At 49.2% G+C, this 20,474-nt stretch overlaps 1 protein-coding gene across 5 annotated transcripts in view; it reads left to right on the plus strand.

Annotated features, from left to right (window-relative positions):
• Nucleotides 1-20,474, plus strand: part of HIF3A (hypoxia inducible factor 3 subunit alpha) — a 47,790-nt gene that overhangs the window by 9,982 nt on the left and 17,334 nt on the right. For all 5 annotated transcript variants that reach the window (XM_054466280.1, XM_054466283.1, XM_063658921.1 and 2 more), the window contains 8 exons: nt 1,120-1,204; nt 1,566-1,678; nt 2,055-2,263; nt 5,046-5,152; nt 5,392-5,539; nt 13,372-13,490; nt 14,706-14,896; nt 18,389-18,493. In XM_054466280.1, the coding sequence (XP_054322255.1) occupies nt 1,120-1,204; nt 1,566-1,678; nt 2,055-2,263; nt 5,046-5,152; nt 5,392-5,539; nt 13,372-13,490; nt 14,706-14,896; nt 18,389-18,493 (1,077 nt within the window). The remainder of the gene's footprint in view (nt 1-1,119; nt 1,205-1,565; nt 1,679-2,054; nt 2,264-5,045; nt 5,153-5,391; nt 5,540-13,371; nt 13,491-14,705; nt 14,897-18,388; nt 18,494-20,474) is intronic.

A 20,474-nucleotide genomic window follows, 5' to 3' on the forward strand; every position in this document is an offset into this window, starting at 1 on the left:
GGGCCATAAGGCCACCTCACTTGCTTTGTTCAGCAGTTTTTTTAAATGTCACCTCTTCAAAGAAACTGTCTAGACCACTCTGTCTAAAGCAGCCTCCCATCATTGTGTCACCTTGTACTGCTTTTGTTTTCTTCATGTTACTTGTTATATTGTTGTTATTTGTTCTTTCATTCACTGTCTGTCTCACCCCACTGGCCAGTAAGTTCTTCAAGACAGGGATTTGTGTGTGCGGTCACCGTGTCCATACCATTTAGAAGAGCCAGGTGCTGCAGCTCCCACCTATAATTCCAGTACTTTGGGAGGCCAAGGTGGGAGGATCGCTTGAGCTCAGGAGTTTGAGACCAGCCTGGGAAACGTGGTGAGACCCCCATCTCTACAAAAAAAAATTTTTTAAAATTAGCCCAAGAGCTGGATGCGGTGGCTCACGCCTATAATCCCAGCACTTTGGAAGGCCAAGGTAGGCAGATCACTTGAGGTCGGGAGTTCGAGACCAACCTGGCCAACATGGCGAAACCCCGTCTCTACTAAAAATACAAAAACTAGCCGGGTGTGGTGGCACATGCCTGTAGTCCCAGCTACTCGGGAGGCTGAGGTGGAAGAATCGCTTGAACCAGGGAGGCGGAGGTTGCAGTGAGCCGAGATCGCGCCATTGCACTCCAGCCTGGACAACAGAATGAGACTCCATCTCAAAAAAAAAAAAAAAAAAAAAAAAAAAGCCAGGTGTGGTGGCGTGTGACTGTAGTCCCAGCTACTGAGGAGGCTGAGGTGGGAGGATCGGATCGCTTGAGCCCAGGAGGTTGAGGCTACAGGAAGTCATGATCGCACCACTGCACCGCTGCATTCCAGCCTGGGCAACAGAGCAAGACCTGTCTCTAGATAGATAGATAGATAGATAGATAGATAGATAGATAGATAGATGAGGGCCTGGCACTTGGTATGTGCTGAATAAATGCTTTCTCAGTGGGTGGATGGATGGATGGATGGACAAATGGATACATAAATGAATGGGGAGACTGGTGAAATCATCCAGGCTCATGAATTGGAACAGGGGAATGAGGATGGGATGGAGGAGATGGGTCAGAAGCCCTGGTAGACCCCCACTCCTCTCATCCCTGGCAGCTGGAGCTCATCGGACACAGCATCTTTGATTTCATCCACCCTTGTGACCAAGAGGAGCTTCAGGACGCCCTGACCCCCCAGCAGAGTGAGTTCCCTGGAGGCCTCTGTCCCCACCATACAGAGGAGGAAGCTGAGGCTCCACCCCTCCCTCAGCATATCCCCACCTCCTGTGGAATACCAGACTAAGACAAGTAGGAAGAGGAGAGAGAGATGACCCTGCCCTGGGGTCTGTGGGGACAAAGACCCTGCCCTGGGGGGGTCTGAGCGGACACAGCCCTGCCCTGGGGGGTCCGAGGGGACACATACTACCCCTGGGGGACCCTCTCTGGTTCCAGGTCCTAATTGTTGGGATGGAGCTGGGGAGGCCTGAGCAGCCAGGGTGCCGGAGGGCACTGGGCCTGTGTGTAGCTGCCTGTGACCTGCCCCCTGCCCCCGGGCCTCCCCAGCCCTGTCCAGGAGGAAGGTGGAGGCCCCCACGGAGCGGTGCTTCTCCTTGCGCATGAAGAGTACGCTCACCAGCCGCGGGCGCACCCTCAACCTCAAGGCGGCCACCTGGAAGGTGCGCAGGGCCGGGCCAGAGGAGGGCGGGGACGCTGGGGCTGGGTGTGAGCCCCAAAAGATCTCGAAGGGTGCTGGAGCCCAGGCATCTCCTGGGCTGGGGACCCTGCGGGGCTGACTCAGGTCAGGTCTAGCGGGTCCTCAGGGCATCGAGGAGCATGGGTGTCTGTGGAGTTGGGACCTGGGGCTCCTGTAAGCTCTCTTGGGATGGGTTCCTATGGGCCTGGGGCTGGGGATCCTCAGTCCCTTTGAACCTGGAGTCTTCACAGGGTTGGAATCTCAGCTCCCTGATGGGCCCTCAGGAAGCATCTTCCAACCCCATGGGTGGTCTCAGGCCCAGAGGCACCACTGCCTTGTCCCCTCATCTCGGCCCCCAGGTGCTGCACTGCTCTGGACATATGAGGGCCTACAAGCCCCCTGCACAGACTTCTCCAGCTGGGAGCCCTGACTCAGAGCCCCCGCTGCAGTGCCTGGTGCTCATCTGCGAAGCCATCCCCCACCCAGGCAGCCTGGAGCCCCCGCTGGGCCGAGGGGCCTTCCTCAGCCGCCACAGCCTGGACATGAAGTTCACCTACTGTGACGACAGGTGGGCAGGGGCCCCCTCTTCCCTCTGCCCAAGTTCAAGTGCTGTTTCCCTGCCCACCTCCACACCCCCACATTTCTCTCTCTCCTTCTCTCTCTCTCTCTCACTTCATCCATCTCTCTCTCTCTTTGTGTGCCTGCCTGTCTCTGAATTTTCTACATGTCTTTTATATCTTTTCTTTTTTTGTAAAAACGCTGTCTTGCCATTTGCCCAGACTGCTCTCAAACTCCTGGGCTCAAGCCATCCTCCCACTTCGGCCTCCCAAAGTGTTGGGATTACAGGTGTGAGCCACCGCACCTGGCCTCCTTTTATCTTTCATTCTCTTTCTGTCTCTGAGTCTTTCTCTTAGTGTCTATCTCTTTTTGTCCCTTTTCTTAAATGAGTCAATTTGTGTCAAGCAGTTAGTATGGTGCCCAGCACACAGGAAGCATTCAATAAATTGTCGTTAGGCCAGGCATAGTGGCTCACACCTGCAGTACCAGCACTTAGGGAGGCCGATGCGGGAGGATTGCTTGAGACCAGGAGTTCAAGGCCAGCTTGGATAACATAGGGAGACCCCGTCTCTACAAAAAAATTAGCCAAGCGGGGCCGGGTGCAGTGGCTCACACCTGTAATCCCAGCACTTTGGGAGGCCGAGGTGGGTGGATCACCTGAGGTCAGGAGTTCAAGACCAGCCTGGCCAACATGGTGAAACCCCATCTCTACTAAAAATACAAAAATTAGCTGGGCGTGGTGGCGTATGCCTATAATCCCAGCTACTCGAGAGGCTAAGACTGGAGAATTGCTTGAGCCCGGGAGGCAGAGGTTGCAGTGAGCTGAGATTGCATTCCAGCCTAGGCGACAGAACAAGACTCTTGTCTCGAAAAAAAAAAAAAAAAATTTTTCAGGTGGGTGGCATATGCCTTTAGTCCTAGCTATGCAGGAGGCTGAAGTAGGAGGAATAATTGAGCCCAGGAGGTTGAGGCTGCAGTTAGCCATGATTGCACCATTGCACTCCAGCCTGGGCAACAGAATGAGACGCTGTCTCTAAAAATAATAATAATAATAAATAAAATAAACTGTTATTATTTGTTCACCCTCTATCCTTCCTTTCATCTCTTTTTCTCTCCCCCTCTCTTCCTTCTGTCCTTCTCTTCCTTCTTCTGTCTATTCCCTTGCCCTGGTGTCATGCTTAGGAACGGTGACTCTGGATTCAGCCTGCCTGAGTGTCAGTCTTGGCTGTGTGTCCTTAGCCAAATGACTTCACCTCTCTGTGCCACAATTTCCTCACCTATCCTGTGGAATCATAACAGAACCTGCTTTGTACGGTCGTTCTGAGCAGCTCAGTGAGTTTCCCGGTGCAAAGCACAACTATCTAATTTTTAAATCATTATTGTCATCATTATTTTGTTGTTGTTGTTGTCAAGGTGGAGTCTTGCTCAGTTGCCCAGGCTGGAGTGCAGTGGCAGGATCTTGGCCCACTGCAACGTCCAACTCCCAGGTTCAAGTGATTCTCCTGCCTCAGCCTCCCGAGTAGCTGGGATCACAGGCGCCTGCCACCACGCCTGGCTACTTTTTGTATTTTTAGTAGAGATGGGGTTTTACCATGTTGGTCAGGCTAGTCTCGAACTCCTGACCTCAGGTGATCCGCCCGCCTCGGCCTCCCAAAGTGCTGGGATTACAGGCGTGAGCCACCGCACCCGGCCTATCATCCTCATTACTTTTTATTTATTTTCATTCTTCTCTTTCTTTTTGTGTTTTTTTCTTCCCCTCCTATGTCATGCATGTTGTCTCTTTTTCTGTCTTTTCTTAGCTCTTCTTCCCCTCTCCACCCCTTCTCTTCCCTTGTATTAGTTCCCTATTGCTGCTGTAATATATTACCACACAAACTCAGTGGCTCCAAACAACACAAACTCACTGTCTTACCGTTCTGGAGGTCAGAAATTTGAAATGAGGCCAGGCACTGTGGCTTACGCCTATAATCCTAGCACTTTGGGAGGCCAAGGCAGGAGGATGGCTTGAGGCCAGGAGTTCCGGATCAGCCTGGACAGCATATTGAGACCTCATCTTAAAGAAATAAAAAGAAATTAGAAATGAGTTTTACAGGCCAAATTAAGGCTGTGTTCCTTCTGGAGGCTCCAGGAAAGAATCTGTTTCCATGCCTTTTCCAGCTCCTAGAGTTGGGCCCACCTGCATCCATCTCCCCATACCAAGACTAACGTTAGGCAGGCTGGGCGAGGTGGCTAACACCTGTAATCTCAGCACTTTGGGAGGCTAAGGCAGGAAGATTGAGCCTGGGAGTTCAAGACTAGACTGGGCAACATAGTGAGACCCCCATCTCTACAAAAAAAATGCAAAACGTAGCCAGGCAGGGCACACAACTGTAGTCCCAACTACTCAGGAGGCTGAGTCAGGAGGATTGCTTGAGCCTGGGAGGTCAAGTCTGTGGTGAGCCATGATTGCACCACTGCACTCTAGTCTGCGTGACAGAGCGAGAGCCTGCCTCAAAAAACAAACAGCAAAACAAACAAAAAACTTCTAATGTCATCATATCTGCAAAGTCCCTTTTGCCATGTAAGATACCATATCTACAGGATCCAGGAATTGGGATGTGGACATCTTTGGAGGTCATTATTCAACCCACCACACTACTCTTGTTCTGTTTCTTACTCCTTTTCTCTCGGTTCCAATCCTTCTCGACATCTTGCTGGTTTTGTTCCTGTGTCCTCTGCTGCTACTTCCCTCTACCTACCCTCCCTCTCATCCAGTAGCATTCTGACGAGACCCCACTCCGCCCCACCCCCAGGATCGCAGAAGTGGCTGGCTATAGTCCCGATGACCTGATCGGCTGTTCCGCCTACGAGTACATCCACGCGCTGGACTCCGATGCGGTCAGCAAGAGCATCCACACCTGTATGTATCCCATTTCCCCAGGTGTGAAGCCAGCTGCCGCATGGCCCCCAGCTGACACCAGGACCCCCCAGCTCCCCACACCCCAGGATGCACTGCCTCGCCACCTCAACACCAGCTCCCTGCTCCCCAAGCCCCAAGGAACTGTCTCCTTCCTTGCCCCCCTCATACCCAGTCCCCAGGTCTTTCTTTTCCCATTCACCCCCTTGGCGGCCCTGACCCCTCCCGATCCCCCTCCTCAGTGCTGAGCAAGGGCCAGGCAGTAACAGGGCAGTATCGCTTCCTGGCCCGGAGCGGTGGCTACCTGTGGACCCAGACCCAGGCCACAGTGGTGTCAGGGGGACGGGGCCCCCAGTCGGAGAGTATCGTCTGTGTCCATTTTTTAATCAGGTAAGCAGGAGGAGGGGTTGGGGTGGCTGTGTGTGGGCCTGATCTGCACGTGTGGACAGGTGTACGTGTGTGTGTGTGCATATGAGCATGCATGCGTATCATGCATAAGTGTATGTGAGGGAGTGTGCATGTGTACACATATGAGGAATGTTTGTCACCATGTCAATGCCGGTGTATGTGTCTGCATGGACACAGGTATGTGTATGGGTGTGTAGACTGTTAATTTTTTTTTTTTTTTTTTTTTGCATGAACCTCTGCTTAAGTGGACTGTTAATTCAAATTAGAAAGGGCTCTTTATTTGGCCTGGCATGGTGGCTCATGCCTGTAATCCTAGCACTTTGGGAGGCTGAGGTGGGCGGATTGCCTGAGCTCCGGAGTTCGAAACCAGCCTGGGCAACATGACAAAATGCTCTCTCTACCAATAATACCAAAAATTAGCCAGGTGTGGTGACACATGCCTGTAATCCCAACCACTCGGGAGGCTGAGGCACGTGAATCATTAGAACCCAGGTGGTGGAGGTTGCAGTGAGCCAAGATTGCGTCAGTGCACTCTGGCCTCGGCGACAGAGTGAGGCTCTGTCTCAAACAAACAAACAAACAAAAGGACCCTATATTCTAGTTAAAATAAGAAGTGTAACAGAATCATGGGGTCTTTTTTGCTTTTTAAAATTTGATGTGGCTCACGCCTGTAATCCCAGAACTTTGGGAGGCCAAGGGAGGAGGATTGCTAGAGCCTCGGGGTTCAAGACCAGCCTGGGCAAAGTGGTTAGGACCCATTCTCAAAAAAAAAAAAAAAAAGCCTGAAAACAAACCAAAAAAAAAAAACCACACACACAAAAAGACATATGGTTTGCATACGGTAAATTCTCTTTGTGGTACACAGTTCTGTGAATTTCTGACACATGCATGCAGTTGTGTAACCACTATCACAATCCAGCTACTGACCAATTAGTGTGATTATAATAGTGGTTACACAATTACCATGATTTTTTTTTTTTTTTTTTTTTTTTTGAGACAGAGTTTTGCTCTTGTCACTCAGGCTGGATTACACTGGCACGATCTCGGCTCACTTCAACCTTTGCCTCTCAGGTTCAAGCGATTCTCCTGCTTCAGCCTCCTGAGTAGCTGGGATTGCACGCAACAACACGCCCAGCTAATTTTTATATTTTAATAAAGAAGGGGTTTCACCAGGTTGGCCAGTCTGGTCTCGAACTCCTGACCTCAGGTGATCCACCCGCCTCAGCCTCCCAAAGTGTTGGGATTACAGGCGTGAGCCACTGCACCCGGCCCATGTTGTGGTTTATGTCAGTAGTTCCTTTGTAAATAGTGAATAGTATTCCATGGTATGAATAGAGCACAGTTTTTTTATCCATTCACCAGTTAGAAGACGTTGGGCTGTTTCCAAGTTTGGGTGATTGCAAAAGAACAGCTACTGTAAACATTCTCATACAAGATTTTACGAGATCACATGTTTTCATTTCTCTTGGGTAAACAGCTAGGATTTGGAATGGATAGGTTATATAGTAAGTGTGTATTTAATCTAAGAAACTGCCGTGGCTGGGCAGTGGCTCACGCCTGTAATCCCAGCACTTTGGGAGGCCGAGGAAGGAGGATGGCTAGAGCCTCCGAGGTGAAGACCAGCCTGGGCAAAGTGGTTAAAACTCAATCTCAAAAAAAGAAAAACAAAAAACCTGGAAACAAACCGAAAAAAAAAACCACACACAAAAATATATATGGTTTTCATGCAGTAAATTCTCTTTATGGTACACAGTTCTGTGAATTTTGACAGATGCATGCAATTGTGTAACCACTATCACAATCCAGCTATTGACCAATTAGTGTGGTTACACAATTACCACGATTTATTTATTTTTATTTTTATTTATTTATTTATTTTTTTTTTGAGACAGAGTTTTGCTCTTGTCACTCAGGCTGGAGTGCACTGGCACAATCTCGGCTCACTTCAACTTCCGCCTCCCGAGTTCAAGCAATTCTCCTGCTTCAGCCTCCCGAGTAGCTGGAATTACAGGCACCTGCCACCAAGCCCAGCTAATTTTTGTATTTTTAGTAGAGTCAGGGTTTCACCATGTTGGCCAGGCTGGTCTCGAACTCCTGACCTCGGGTGATCCACCCGCCTCAGCCTCCCAAAGTGCTGGGATTATAGGCATGAGCCACCACACCCGGCCATTACCACGATTTTTCACACAAAAATATTCTCTTGTAGTAAACCCCTCCCACACTCCCATGTGCCTGGCAACCACTGTCCTCAGACCCCAGAGTTTTGCTTTTTCCAGAGGGTCACATACAGGGAATCGTACAGTATGTAGCCTTTGGGGCCTGGCTCTTACTTAGCTTGATATATTTAAAATTCCTCCATGTTGTGGTTTTTCTTTCTTGTTTTTTTTGTTTTGTTTTGTTTTTTGAGACAGAGTCTCATTCTGTTGCCCAGGAGTGCACTGGTGCAATCTTGGTTCACTACAGCCTCCGCCTCCCAGGTTCAAGTGATTCTCCTGCCTCAGCCTCCCGAGTGGCTGGGATTATAGGCGCGCACCAACACGCCCAGCTAATTTTTATATTTTTAATAGAGAAGGAGTTTCACCAGGTTGGCCAGGCTGGTCTCGAACTCCTGACCTCAGGTGATCCACCCGCCTCAGCCTCCCAAAGTGTTGGGATTACAGGCGTGAGCCACCGCGCCTGGCCCATGTTGTGGTTTATGTCAGTAGTTCCTTTGTAAATAGTGAATAGTATTCCATGGTATGAATGGAGCACAGTTTTTTTATCCATTCACCAGTTGGAAGACGTTGGGCTGTTTCCAAGTTTGGGTGATTACAAAAAAACAGCTACTGTAAACATTCTCATACAAGATTTTATGAGATCACATGTTTTCATTTCTCTTGGGTAAACAGCTAGGATTGGAATGGATGGGTTATATAGTAAGTGTATATTTAATCTAAGAAACTGCCATGGCTGGGCACAGTGGCTCACGCCTGTAATTCCAGCACTTTGGGAGGCCGAGGAGGGCGGATCAGTTGAGGCCAGGAGTTTGAGACCAGCCTGGCCAACATGGCGAAATACCATCTCCACTGAAAATACAAAAATTAGCCAGGTGTGGTGGCACATGCTTGTAACCCCAGCTGCTTGGGAGGCCAAGACATGAAAATCACTTGAACCCAGGAGGCGGAGGTTGCAATGAGCTGAGATCACACCACTGCACTCTAGCCTGGGTGACAGAGTGAGATTCTGTCTCAAAAAATTAAAAAAAAAAAGAAAGAAACAGCCAGGACAGGGTGCGGTGGCTCATGCCTGTAATCCCAGCACTTTGGGAGTCCAAGGTGGGTGGATCACCTGAGGTCAGGAGTTCAGGACCAGCCTGGTCAACATGGTGAAACTCTGCCTCTACTAAAAATACAAAAATTAGCTTGGCGTGGTGGTGCATGCCTGTAGTGCCAGCTACTCAGGAGGCTGAGGCAGGAGAATCACTTGAACCTGGGAGGCGGAGGTTGCAGTGAGCTGAGATCACGCCGCTGCACTCCAGCCTGGGTGACAGAGGGAGACTCCATTTCCAAAAAAAGAAAAGGAAAAAAAACAGCCAAACTCTTTTCCAAAGTGGCTGTATCATTTTGCATTCCCATCAGCAATGTGTGAGGGTTCCAGTTGCTCCACATCCATGCCAGCATTTCGCATTGTCTGGGTATTTGGGTTTGGTGTTACTTTTAGTCATTCCAATAGATGTGCAGTGGGAAAATCACGATGGGGCTTTTTTTTTCCATCATGTGTCATAGAAGCTTTTCACCATTTAGAAATGCAGAGGTATCCATGACAACATTATGAGGCAGAGTTAGAATTATAGCTTTTCGGTCGTGTGCAGTGGCTCACGCCTATAATCCCAGCACTTTGGGAGGCTGAGGCAGGCAGATGACTTGGGGTCAGGAGTTCAAGACCAGGCTGACCAACATGGTGAAACCCCATCTTTACTAAAAATACAAAAATTAGCTGGGTGTGGTGGCGTGTGCTGTAATCTGAGCTACTTGGGAGGCTGAGGCAGGAGAATCACTTGAACCCGGGAGGTGGAGGTTGCAATGAGCAGAGATCAGACCACTGCACTCCAGCCTGAGCGACAGAGTGAGACTCCATCTCAAAAAAAAAAAAAAAGACAGAAAGAAAGAAAAGAAAAAAGAATTACACCTTTTCTTTGAAGGTTATCTTATAGGACATGCACCAGTTTTCTAAAGCCTTAGGGGTTTCTTAGGGGTTTTTCTAGATCTGGAGGAATGTTCTGAAATATAAATCAACATATACATATGTATATAAATTTTTTTTTGAGATAAAGTCTTGCTTTGTCATGCAGGCTGGAGTGCAGTGGCACAAACAGGGCTCACTGCAGCCCTGACCTCCTGGGCACAAGCAATCCTCCCACCTGAGCCTCCCAAGTAGCTGGGACTATAGGCACGCACTACCATGCCTAATTTTTTTTGTCTTTTTTGTAGAGATGGAGTTTCATCATGTTGCCCAGGCTGGTCTTAAACTCCTGAGTTCAAGCGAACCACCCGCCTCAGCTTCCCCAAGTGCTGGGATTACAGGTGTGAGCCCTGATACCCAGCCTATAATTTTTTAAAAATAGGGATGGGGTCTCACTGTGTTGCCCAGGCTGGTCTCAAACTCTTGGGCTCAAGTGACCCTCCCGCCTTAGCCTCCCAAAGTGCTGAGACTGCAGATGTGAACCACCATGCCAGGCCTACAAATCAACTTATGCCTCATGTCTCTACCCTTCTCAGAGCCCTTCTAAAGCTCGCCAGTATCCTCAGGAGAAAGGCCAAGGGCATTGGCGTGGCTCACCAGGCCTTGTGAAGCTCCTGCCTCCCTCCCCTTCTCACTCACCCTCCAAATCTCAGGGCCTTTGCACAGGCAGTCCCTCCTTCCCAGAATGCTCTCTTCTCTTCCCTCCTCCGTTTTCTCCTGAGTCATGCCCGCTCATCCTTCCAGTCTCAGCTCAGACATCACTTCTGGAGACCCTCTTTCCTGAGCCCCTACATGAGTTCAGGTGCCCCCCATCCCCATTTTCTCTCCTGGTATCCTGTACTTTTGCACCAGAGCACTTAAAACCATTTGTAATTATCCTATTAACTTGTGTGTTCAGCCAGGCCTTCTTCGATCACCCTTTTCAAAACTGCAAACTCCCATCACTGCTTTATTTTCTCCGTAGTACTTAACACTATCTTTTTTTTTCTTCTTCTTTTTTTGAGACAGAGTCTCATTCTGTTGCCCAGACTGGAGTGCGGTGGCACAACCTCAGCTCACTGCAATCTTAGCCTCCCGGGTTCAAGTGATTCTTCTGTCTCAACCTTCCAAGTAGGGATTACAAGCACCCACCACCACACCTGGCTAATTTTTGTATTTTTAGTAGAGATGGGGTTTCACTATGTTGGCCAGGCTGGTCTTGAACTCCTGAGCTCAAGTGATCCACCCACCTCAGCTTCCCAAAGTGCTGGGATTACAGGCGTGAGCCACTGTGCCTGGCCCTCCCTAGTATTACCACTGTCTAACCCAATGTTGTCCAATAAAAGCATGATGCCAGCCACATATGTCATTTTGAATTTTTTTTTTTTTTTTTTGAGACAGAGCCTTGCTCTGCCACCCAGGCTGGAAGCACGTTAAAAAGGTAAACAGAATGCTGGGCTTGGTAACTCACACCTGTAATCCCAACACTTGGGGAGGCCAAGGCCAGGAGTTTGAGAATAGCCTTGGCAACCTAGAGAGACCCCATCTTTACAAATAATTTAAAAATTAGCCCAGCATGGTGGCATATGCCTGTAGTCCCAGCTACTCAGGAGGCTGAAGCAGGAGGATCACCTGAGCCTGGGAGATTGAGGCTGCAGTGAGCCGAGATCGCACCACTGCACTCCAGCCTGAGCGACAGAGTGAGATCCTGTCTCAAAAAAAAAAAAAAAAAAGTAAACAGAAGCAGGTGAAATTAATTTTATTTATTTTTTAAATTTCATTTTATTTGTTTGTTTGTTTGTTTGTTTGTTTTGAGACTGAGTCTCACTCTGTCACCCAGGCTGGAGTGCAGTGGCATGATCTCGGCTCACTGCAGCCTCCACCTCTGGGGTTCAAGTGATTCTCCTGCCTCAACCTCCTGAGTAGCTGGGACTACAGGCACATGCCACCACACCCAGCTAATTTTTGTATTTTTAGTAGAGATGGGGTTTCACCATGTGGGCCAGGCTGATCTTGAACTCCTGACCTCAGGTGATCCACCCGCCTTGGCCTCCCAAAGTGCTGGGATTACAGGTGTGAGCCACCGCGCCTGGCCTAATTTTAATAATACATTTTATTTTCATATTCAAGATCACACCACTGTGTAAGTAGCAGAGCTGGGATTTGAACCCAGGCCACTGACTACAGAGTCCTTGCTATGAACCACTACACAGTAGTGCTTGATGAGGATATATTTGTGGAATGATGAATGAGTGAACTGAATGTGTCACATGTGCACATATTTGAGCCCAAGTGTATGGAGCATGTGAGCATATGTGTCCCTGTATGCACTCAGGTGCATGGGAGCGCTCCTGTTTGTGCCTGTGTGTACCGAGTGTGTGTACAAGTTCGATTGTGTGTGCTTGTATCTTTCAGGGGAATAAGGGTGGCTTTGATCCAGCCTAAATTGGGATGTTTCCAGCCCAGGGAGGGTTTATTGAGTGTGGGGAGAGGTCATAGCTTCTCAAGGAGCTGGTGGGAAGACCAGGCCCACCTGCCTCCTGTCCTGAAGGGGGTTATGCAGATGAGATACAAATGAGGGCCTGATCCTCAGCCCCACCCAATTCTCCAAAAACCAACTTGCCCAGCGAGAATTTAGATTGTCTCTGCAGCCAGAGACTGTGTGAAGGGAGGTGCCGGGGACATAAGGATGTATTTCTAAACCTGTTCCCTTGAATATGAAAAATATCTATGAATAGAAACAGCATAAATAAAATCTTATTCATAAAAATTACAGCCCTATGAATTCTTCCTATTTGGTCATGTAATGAAGACTATGTTAAAATATTTTTTTCATCAATACCTTTCTAAGACTATGTTTATAAGTAAAAATCTATAAAGAGAATATTTAGGTATTCTGAAGCCATTCGCTCACCCCATCTTTGCCCCTGGGCCTCCCCTCTCTGTTCCTAGGTCTCCTCCCGCTTCTGTCTTTCAGTGCTGCCCCACCCCCTTCCCTCACTCTTCCTCCTCTCTGCCCAGGCTGTGCTAAATGCCAGCTCTTTTTTCTGCCTTTCCTTTTACAGAAGGAGCTTGGGAAGGGACAAACTTAACTTTGTTTTAAAGATGCTGTCAGAATAGGCCAGGCGCAGTGGCTCATGCCTGTAATCCTAGCACTTTGGGAGGCTGAGGCAGGTGGATCACCTGAGGTCAGGAGTTCAAGACCAGCCTGGCCAACATGGTGAAACCCCGTCTCTGCTAAAAATACAAAAATTAGCCGGGTGTGGGGGCATGCACCTGTAATCCCAGCTACTCGGAAGGCTGAGGCAGGAGAATCTCTTGAACCTAGGAGGCGGAGGTTGCAGTGAGCCAAGATCGCACCACTGCACTCCAGCCTGGGCGACAGAGTGAGACCTTGTCTTAAAAAAAAAAAATGCTGTCAGAATAAAAAGCAGTCAACAAAAATGAAACCCTTATAGGAGACAAATAAATGTGGGCAATTATTTTCTGCAAAACGCCCTCCAAGCCCCTGGGCGCCATTGCCTTCTGTAATAGGACATCACCTGAACAGGCTTTCTGGGCTGGAGCCAACGACCCTCCCTGACTCCCACCTCCCTTTCTGCCTTGTACCCCAGCCAGGTGGAAGAGACCGAAGTGGTGCTGTCCCTGGAGCAAACAGAGCAACACTCTCGCAGACCCATTCAGCAGGGCGCCCCCTCTCAGAAGGACACCCCTAACCCTGGGGACAGCCTTGGTATGGGGCAGGGCTGGGGCCGGGAGGGGTTGTGTCCCCAGGGCCCTTGGGAGAAAGCCCAAGCACCTTAACATGGCTCACCAGGCCCTGTGGGACCTGCCTCCTACCTCCCTTCCCTGCATACTCAGCCTCCAAAACACACAGCCTCCTAAAAGCCCTTGGAACACTCCAGCCTCGTGCCTCAGGGCCTTTGCACATGCAGGTTCCCCAGAATGCTTTTCTCTCTCCTGTCCTCCCTCCCCTTTTGTGGCTATGGCGCAGTTGCTTCAGTCTCTTGCTGGCCTCTGCTCTAAATCCTGCTGTGGCTCCACATTGCCCCCACGCTTCTGCCTCTTCCCTGTTCTGGCTTTGCTGCTCTTTGGCTTCCAGTAATCTCGATCCTCCTAAGTCTGGCTCCTTTCTCCCTCTTCCTTCACTCTCCTGCCATCCTGGATGAGCCTCCCTCCCAGTCTGTCCTTCAAGACCTTACCTTCTCCAAGCTGTTGCTGGCCACCCATGCTCCTGGGTGTGGGGTGGGATTGCTGATATAATATCCTTTCCTTTTCTGGCTCAGAACTGGCTCTGGGCCTTGTCTTAACCTCTGGGGACCTTACAGCCTCCTTGAGGGCTTGGGGCCAGTCTTTTCTCCTAAGGTGAAAGCTCCCCAGAGCTGAATGGCCAAATGCTGTTCTGAGCCACCAATCCCTTCCCCTGGGACCTTTCAGAGCCTCACCACAATCTGGCCACTGAAGTTCATTCCCGGGTTGGGAGCAGTGGTTTATGCCTGCAATCCCAGCACTTTGGGAGGCCAAGGTGGGCGGATCACTTGAGGTCAGGAGTTTGAGATCAGCCTGGCCAACATGGTGAAACCCTGTCTCTACAAAAAATACAAAACTTAGCTGGGCATGATGGCAGGCACCTGTAATCCCAGCTACTCTGGAGACTGAGGCAGGAGAATCGCTTGAATCCAGGAGGCAGAGGCTGCAGTGAACTGAGATAGTGCCACTGCACTCCAATCTGGGCAACAGAGCAAGACTCCATCTCAAAAATAAAAATAAAGTTTACACCTGGCCCAGCAGGGGTCCTCCAGGCCCCTTCCTTACCCTCACACTAAGAACAGTGGCCATCCTGACTTGCTGAAGATGTCAACTGCGTTCCTGGGGTTGGTATGGAGGGCTCTGGCCCTCGGCCCTCAGTCACCAGCCCATGTCCTCCCCATCTCCATGTGTCCTGCAGATGCCCCTGGCCCCCAGATCCTCGCCTTCCTGCACCCCCCTTCCCTGAGCGAGGCTGCCCTGGCCGCTGACCCCCGCCGTTTCTGCAGCCCTGACCTCCGTCGCCTCCTGGGACCCATCCTGGATGGGGCTTCAGTAGCGGCCACTCCCAGCACCCCGCTGGCCACGCGGCGCCCCCAAAGTCCTCTTTCGGTAAGCCATCCCACCCACGTGAGCCCTCAGCATCCAGTGCTCAGTCCTTCAGGTGGTCTTGGCCTGTGACTTAAACCTGACTGTTCTCTGGGCCTCAGCTTCTCCATCTGTGTAGTGGGGAGGTTGGGATGAGATGGGGTTGAGCTTCCTTTAAGACGCAGATCCAGATTTTTCAATTGTTAGACTTCCAGAGTCTGGCTCTGTTTAGGGAAAAACTCTCTCAAGCTATGTTTTTCCTCTGCTCTCCTAACAATGCAACAATCAATAACACAGAAGAAGACTTCTGTGACCAAATGTGGGCAGGTTTTCCCACACACCAAGCAGCAGACACCAGCTGGGTGTCCTCCAATTCAATTCCGGCATCATCTACCTGGAGATAGTGTCAGATTTCACAGGTTGGGCCTCAGTCCCCAAGACTGCTCCTTGCTCTTCAGACACCAGTCACAAGTCTGGGCCTCCAGAATTTCTTTTTTATTTTTATTTTTATTTTCGAGATGGAGTCTCACTCTGTCACCCAGGCTGGAGTGCAGTGGCGCAATCTTGGCTCACTGCAACCTCCACCTCCGAGGTTCAAGCAATTCTCTTGCCTCAGCCTCCCAAGTAGCTGAGATTACAGGTGTGTGCCACCACACCTGGTTAATTTTTTGTATTTTTAGTAGAGACAGGGTTTCACCATGTTGGCCAGGCTGGTCTCGAGCTCCTGACATCAAGTGATCTTCTGGCCTCGGCCTCCCAAAGTGCTGGGATTACAGGTGTGAGCCACTGTACCTGGCTCTTTGGGTTTGATTAATTTGCTGGAGCAGCTCACGGTAATCAGGACAACACTTATTTAGGTTTACTGGTTCATTGTCAAGGATATTGCATGGATACGGATGAAGGGATACATTGAGTGAGGTATGGAGGAATGTAGGGTCTTGGAACTTCCATGCCGTCCCTGGGCACCACCCTCCAGAAACCTCTATGGGTCAGCTATCTGGAAGCCCCTCCAACCCAGTCCTCTTGGGTTTTTATGGAAGCTTCATGATGTCAGCATTCCTTCCCCCAGGGTATCGGGCAGGACCCTCTCTGGGGACAGTCTTTTTTTTTTTTTTTTTTTTGAGATGGAGTTTCGCTCTTATCGCCCAGGCTGGAGTGCAATGGCATGATCTCAGCTCACCATAACCTCCGCCTCCTGGGTTCAAGCAATGCTCCTGCCTCAGCCTCCCAAGTAGCTGAGATTACAGGCACACACCACCATGCCCAGCTAATTTTTTTATTTTTAGTAGAGACGGGGTTTCACCATGTTTGTCAGGCTGGTCTCAAACTCCTGACCTCATGATCCGCCCGCCTCGGCCTCCCAAAGTGCTAGGATTACAGGCATGAGCCACCATGCCCGGCCTCTGGGGACAGTCTTATGACCCACAATCAAAAAGGCAGGGGAAGATTAGAGACCTGCCTTTGGGCAGGTGAAAGGAGGGCAGAAGAAGGCTGGAGAGGTTCTGTTTCCTGAGGCCTAACACACCCAGTGTTCTAACAAAAGACTGTTAGAACTGTTTTATTAGACTGTTCTAATAAAAGACTGTTCTAACAAAAGACAAGGACCATGAGAGTTTGACCCAGGAACCATGCACAAAATCATATATATATATATGTGTGTGTATAAAATAACACCACAGGCCCTGTATTAGTCCGTCTTCACGCTGCTGCTAAAGACATACCCAAGTCTGGGTAATTTATAAAGAAAAAAAGATTTAATGGACTCACGGTTCCACATGGCTGGGGAGGCCTCACAATCATGGCGGAAGGTGAAAGGTACGTCTTACATGGCGGCAGGCAAGAGAGAACGAAAACCAAGCGAAAGGGGTTTCCCCTTATAAAACCATCAGATCTCATGAGACTTATTCACTATCACGAGGACAGTATGGGAGAGACCACCCCCATGACTCAATTATCGCTGACCAGGTCCCTCCCACAGTGTGTGGGAATCATGGGACTATAGTTCAAGATGAGATTTGGGTGGGGACGCAGCCAAACCATGTCAAGCCCCTAACCTGGGATGTCTGGAACTGGCACAGATGACCCTCCTCCCAATCCAGCTTGTGACTAAGCATCCAGTTCTCTGAACTTTGACCTCAAAGAGTCAAAATGTCTAATATCCTGATTTATACAGACCTGGATTCAATCCTAAATCTGCCATTTATCAGCCACGTTACCCTGGCTGGGCAAGCAAGTTCTTGAGGCCTTAATTTCTTCACCTATAAAAGAAAGATAATAACATGTCACCACATCATTGGTTATTCTGAGCATTAAGTGAGAGTATTCATGAGAAGCACTCAGTAGGGGACTGGCACCTATTGGTGCTCAATAGATCATACCAGTTACTATCACTATTTGTTGTGAAGATAGTCTGACCTTTGACCTCAGTGGGTCCATATTATCCAGTGTTGACTGTCTTCATCCCCACTCTCCACCCCAAGAAAATATCCTCTCTCCAGAGAAATACAGACTGTGACCTTTGACCTCATCCTTTACCCCTGAGACAGCTGAACTCTCCATTGTTTCCCCGCTAAACTCCAGGCTTCAAGACCTTTAACCCCAGAGGATTTGTTTGAAAGTCTTGGCCTCAGGCTGGGTACGGTGGCTCATGCCTGTACTCTCAGTACTTTGGGAGGCTAAGGCAGGGAGATCATCTGAGGTCAGGAGTTCAAGACCAGCCTGACTAACATGATGAAACCCTGTCACTACTAAAAATACAGAAATTAGCCAGGTGTGGTGGTGGGTGCCTGTAATCCCAGCTACTTGGGAGGCTGAGGCAGGAGAATCACTTGAATCCAGGAGGTGGATGTTGCAGTGAGCTGAGACCACGCCATTGCACTCCAACCTGGGTGACAGAGTAAGACTCCCTCTCAAAAAAAAAAAAAAAAAGTCTTGGCCTCAAGCTCATGTGTGTATATATATATATATATATATATATATACAGTGTGTGTGTGTGTGTGGCAGAGTCTTACTCTGTCACCCAGGCTGGAGTGTGGTGGCATGATCATAGCTCACTGCAGCCTCAGCTTCCCAGGCTCAAGCCATTCTCCTGCCTCAGCCTCCCTAGTAGCTAGGACCACAGATGTGTGCCACCACACCCAGCTAATTTTTGTCCTTTTAGTGGAGACAGGGTTTCACCATGTTGGCCAAGCTGGTCTCAAATTCCTGACCTCAAGTGATCCACCCACCTTGGCCTTCCAAAGTCCTGGGATTACAGGTGTGAGCCACCGAGCCCGGCCAGGCTCTGATCCTTCTAACTGGAACTTCCATGTTTGCCCCGTCCATCTACATACACCCAGGCATTCTGAGTTTTGAACACCCAGGTTCAAAACTCATCTGCATTTGCCGTTGGACCCCCTTTGTGCCCCAGATGCCTGGCATTTGATCTCCATTTCTACCCTCGAGCTGCAGACTGTCTTACTGTTGATAGCTCCCAGACTCAAGATTTCCTGAAGTTTCTACTCCATCTCTCCACAGGCTGATCTCCCAGATGAACTACCTGTGGGCACCGAGAATGTGCACAGACTCTTCACCTCCGGGAAAGACACTGAGGCAGTGGAGACAGATTTAGATATAGCTCAGGTAAGGGCTGGCGTGGAAGGAGTAATCCTCAGCCCTGTGTTCTGGGGATTCACATATGTGGCTTTAGAGAAGGGTAGTGGGATGGTTAAAGGAATGAATGGATGGATGGATGGACCATTGTATTCATTAGGTGGATGATGGTGGATGAATGGATGAGGTTTAGGCAGATATTTTAATGGATGGGTAGATGGGTGGGTGGGTGGATGAATGTTTGGATGGATATTTTGATAGCTGGATGAAAAATGGATGGGTGATATTTGGACGGATGATTTATTGAGTGCATAAAATGACAGCAGCATGATGTATTAGTTATCTATTGCTGTGAAACAAATTGCCTAAAAACTTAACACCTTAAAACAACAACTATTTATTATGTCACGTGGTGACTGAGTATCAGAAATTCAGGAGCACCTTAGCTGCTGGTTTTTGCTGAGTCTCTCATGAGGTTGAAGTAAAACTCTCAGTCGGGGCTACAGTCATCTGGGGTTAGAGGGTTTTCTTCCAAGCTCACACACATGAGGTTGTTGGTAGGCCTCAGTCCCTCACTTTGCTTTGGCTGGGGGCCTCAGTTCATCATCATGTGAACCTCTACATAGACTCCTAAGTGTCTTCACAACATGGCAGTTGGCTTCCCTAAGGCAAGCAATCCAACAAAGAGAGAAAGAGACAAATGGGGAAGCAGAGAGACAGAAAGAACAAGTCCCAGACTGAAGACAGTCTTTCATAGCCTAATCTCAGAAGTGACAAACCATCACTTCTGCCATATTGTTTTGGTCATATAGATCAATCCTGCACACTGTGGGAGGCAGTAACATAAGAGTGTGAACATCAAGAAGCAGGGATCATTGGGAACTTCCAATGATTGATGTCTCTCCCTCATGCAAAATACACTCACCCACCTCTCAAGGCCCCCCAACGTCTCCTGTAGTTTCTTCCCATTACAGCATCAGCTTGAAGTCCAGAATCTGATCATCTGAATCTGGTCTTGGTGCTGGGGAAGCTCCTTGAGTACAATTCCTCTCAACATTTTGGCTTGTGGACTAATGGAGACAAGTCATCTGTCGCCCACATACTCAATATACAGTGGTGAGACAGGAATAGCCACTACTATTCAAAAAGGAGGGGGAAGAGGGGCATGCATATATCCCTGGTCCATAGCAGTTTTGAAATCCATGTGGGCAAATATCAGAAGTTCTTTCATTAGGACTTAAAAAAAAAATTGGGGGCCGGGCGTGGTGGCTCACGCCTGTAATCCCAGCACTTTGGGAGGCTGAGGCAGGCGGATCATGAGGTCAGGAGATCAAGACCATCCTGGCCAACATGGTGAAACCCTGTCTCTACTAAAAATAAACATAAAAATAAAATTAGCTGGGCATGGTGGCACATGCCTGTAATCCCAGCTACTCGGGAGGCTGAGGCAAGAGAATCACTTAAACCAGGGAGACAGAGGTTGCAGTGAGTCGAGATTGTGCCACTGCACTCCAGCCTGATGACAGAGTGAGACTCTTGTCTCAAAAAAAAAAAAATTATAAAAATAGAGACAGGGTCTCAGCCCAGGCTGGTCTTGAACTCCCGGGCTCAACCTCCCAAAGTGCTGGGATTAGAGGTGTGAGCCACTGTGCCTGGCCCGAGGGTGCTCTTCATTGCTCTGAGACCATTTTTTTTTTCCTTTTTTTTCTTTTTTTTTGAAATGGAGTCTCACTCTGTCACCCAAGCTGGAATTCAATGATGCAATCTTGGCTCACTGCAACTTCTGACTCCCAGGTTCACGTGATTCTCTGGCCTCAACCTCCTGAGTAGCTGGGACTACAGGTGCCTACTACCATGCCCGGCTAATTTTTTGTATTTTTAATAGAGATGGGGTTTCACCAGGCTGGCTCAGAGACCACTTCTTAATGTTAGCATCATTTGCCATCTGGAGGGCTCCTGCAGTCAGCCAAACTCAAGGTTAATGGCATGGTTCTCCAGACTGCCAGGTCTG

Source organism: Pongo pygmaeus, chromosome 20, assembly GCF_028885625.2.
Source record: "Pongo pygmaeus isolate AG05252 chromosome 20, NHGRI_mPonPyg2-v2.0_pri, whole genome shotgun sequence".
Classification (NCBI taxonomy): domain Eukaryota; kingdom Metazoa; phylum Chordata; class Mammalia; order Primates; family Hominidae; genus Pongo; species Pongo pygmaeus.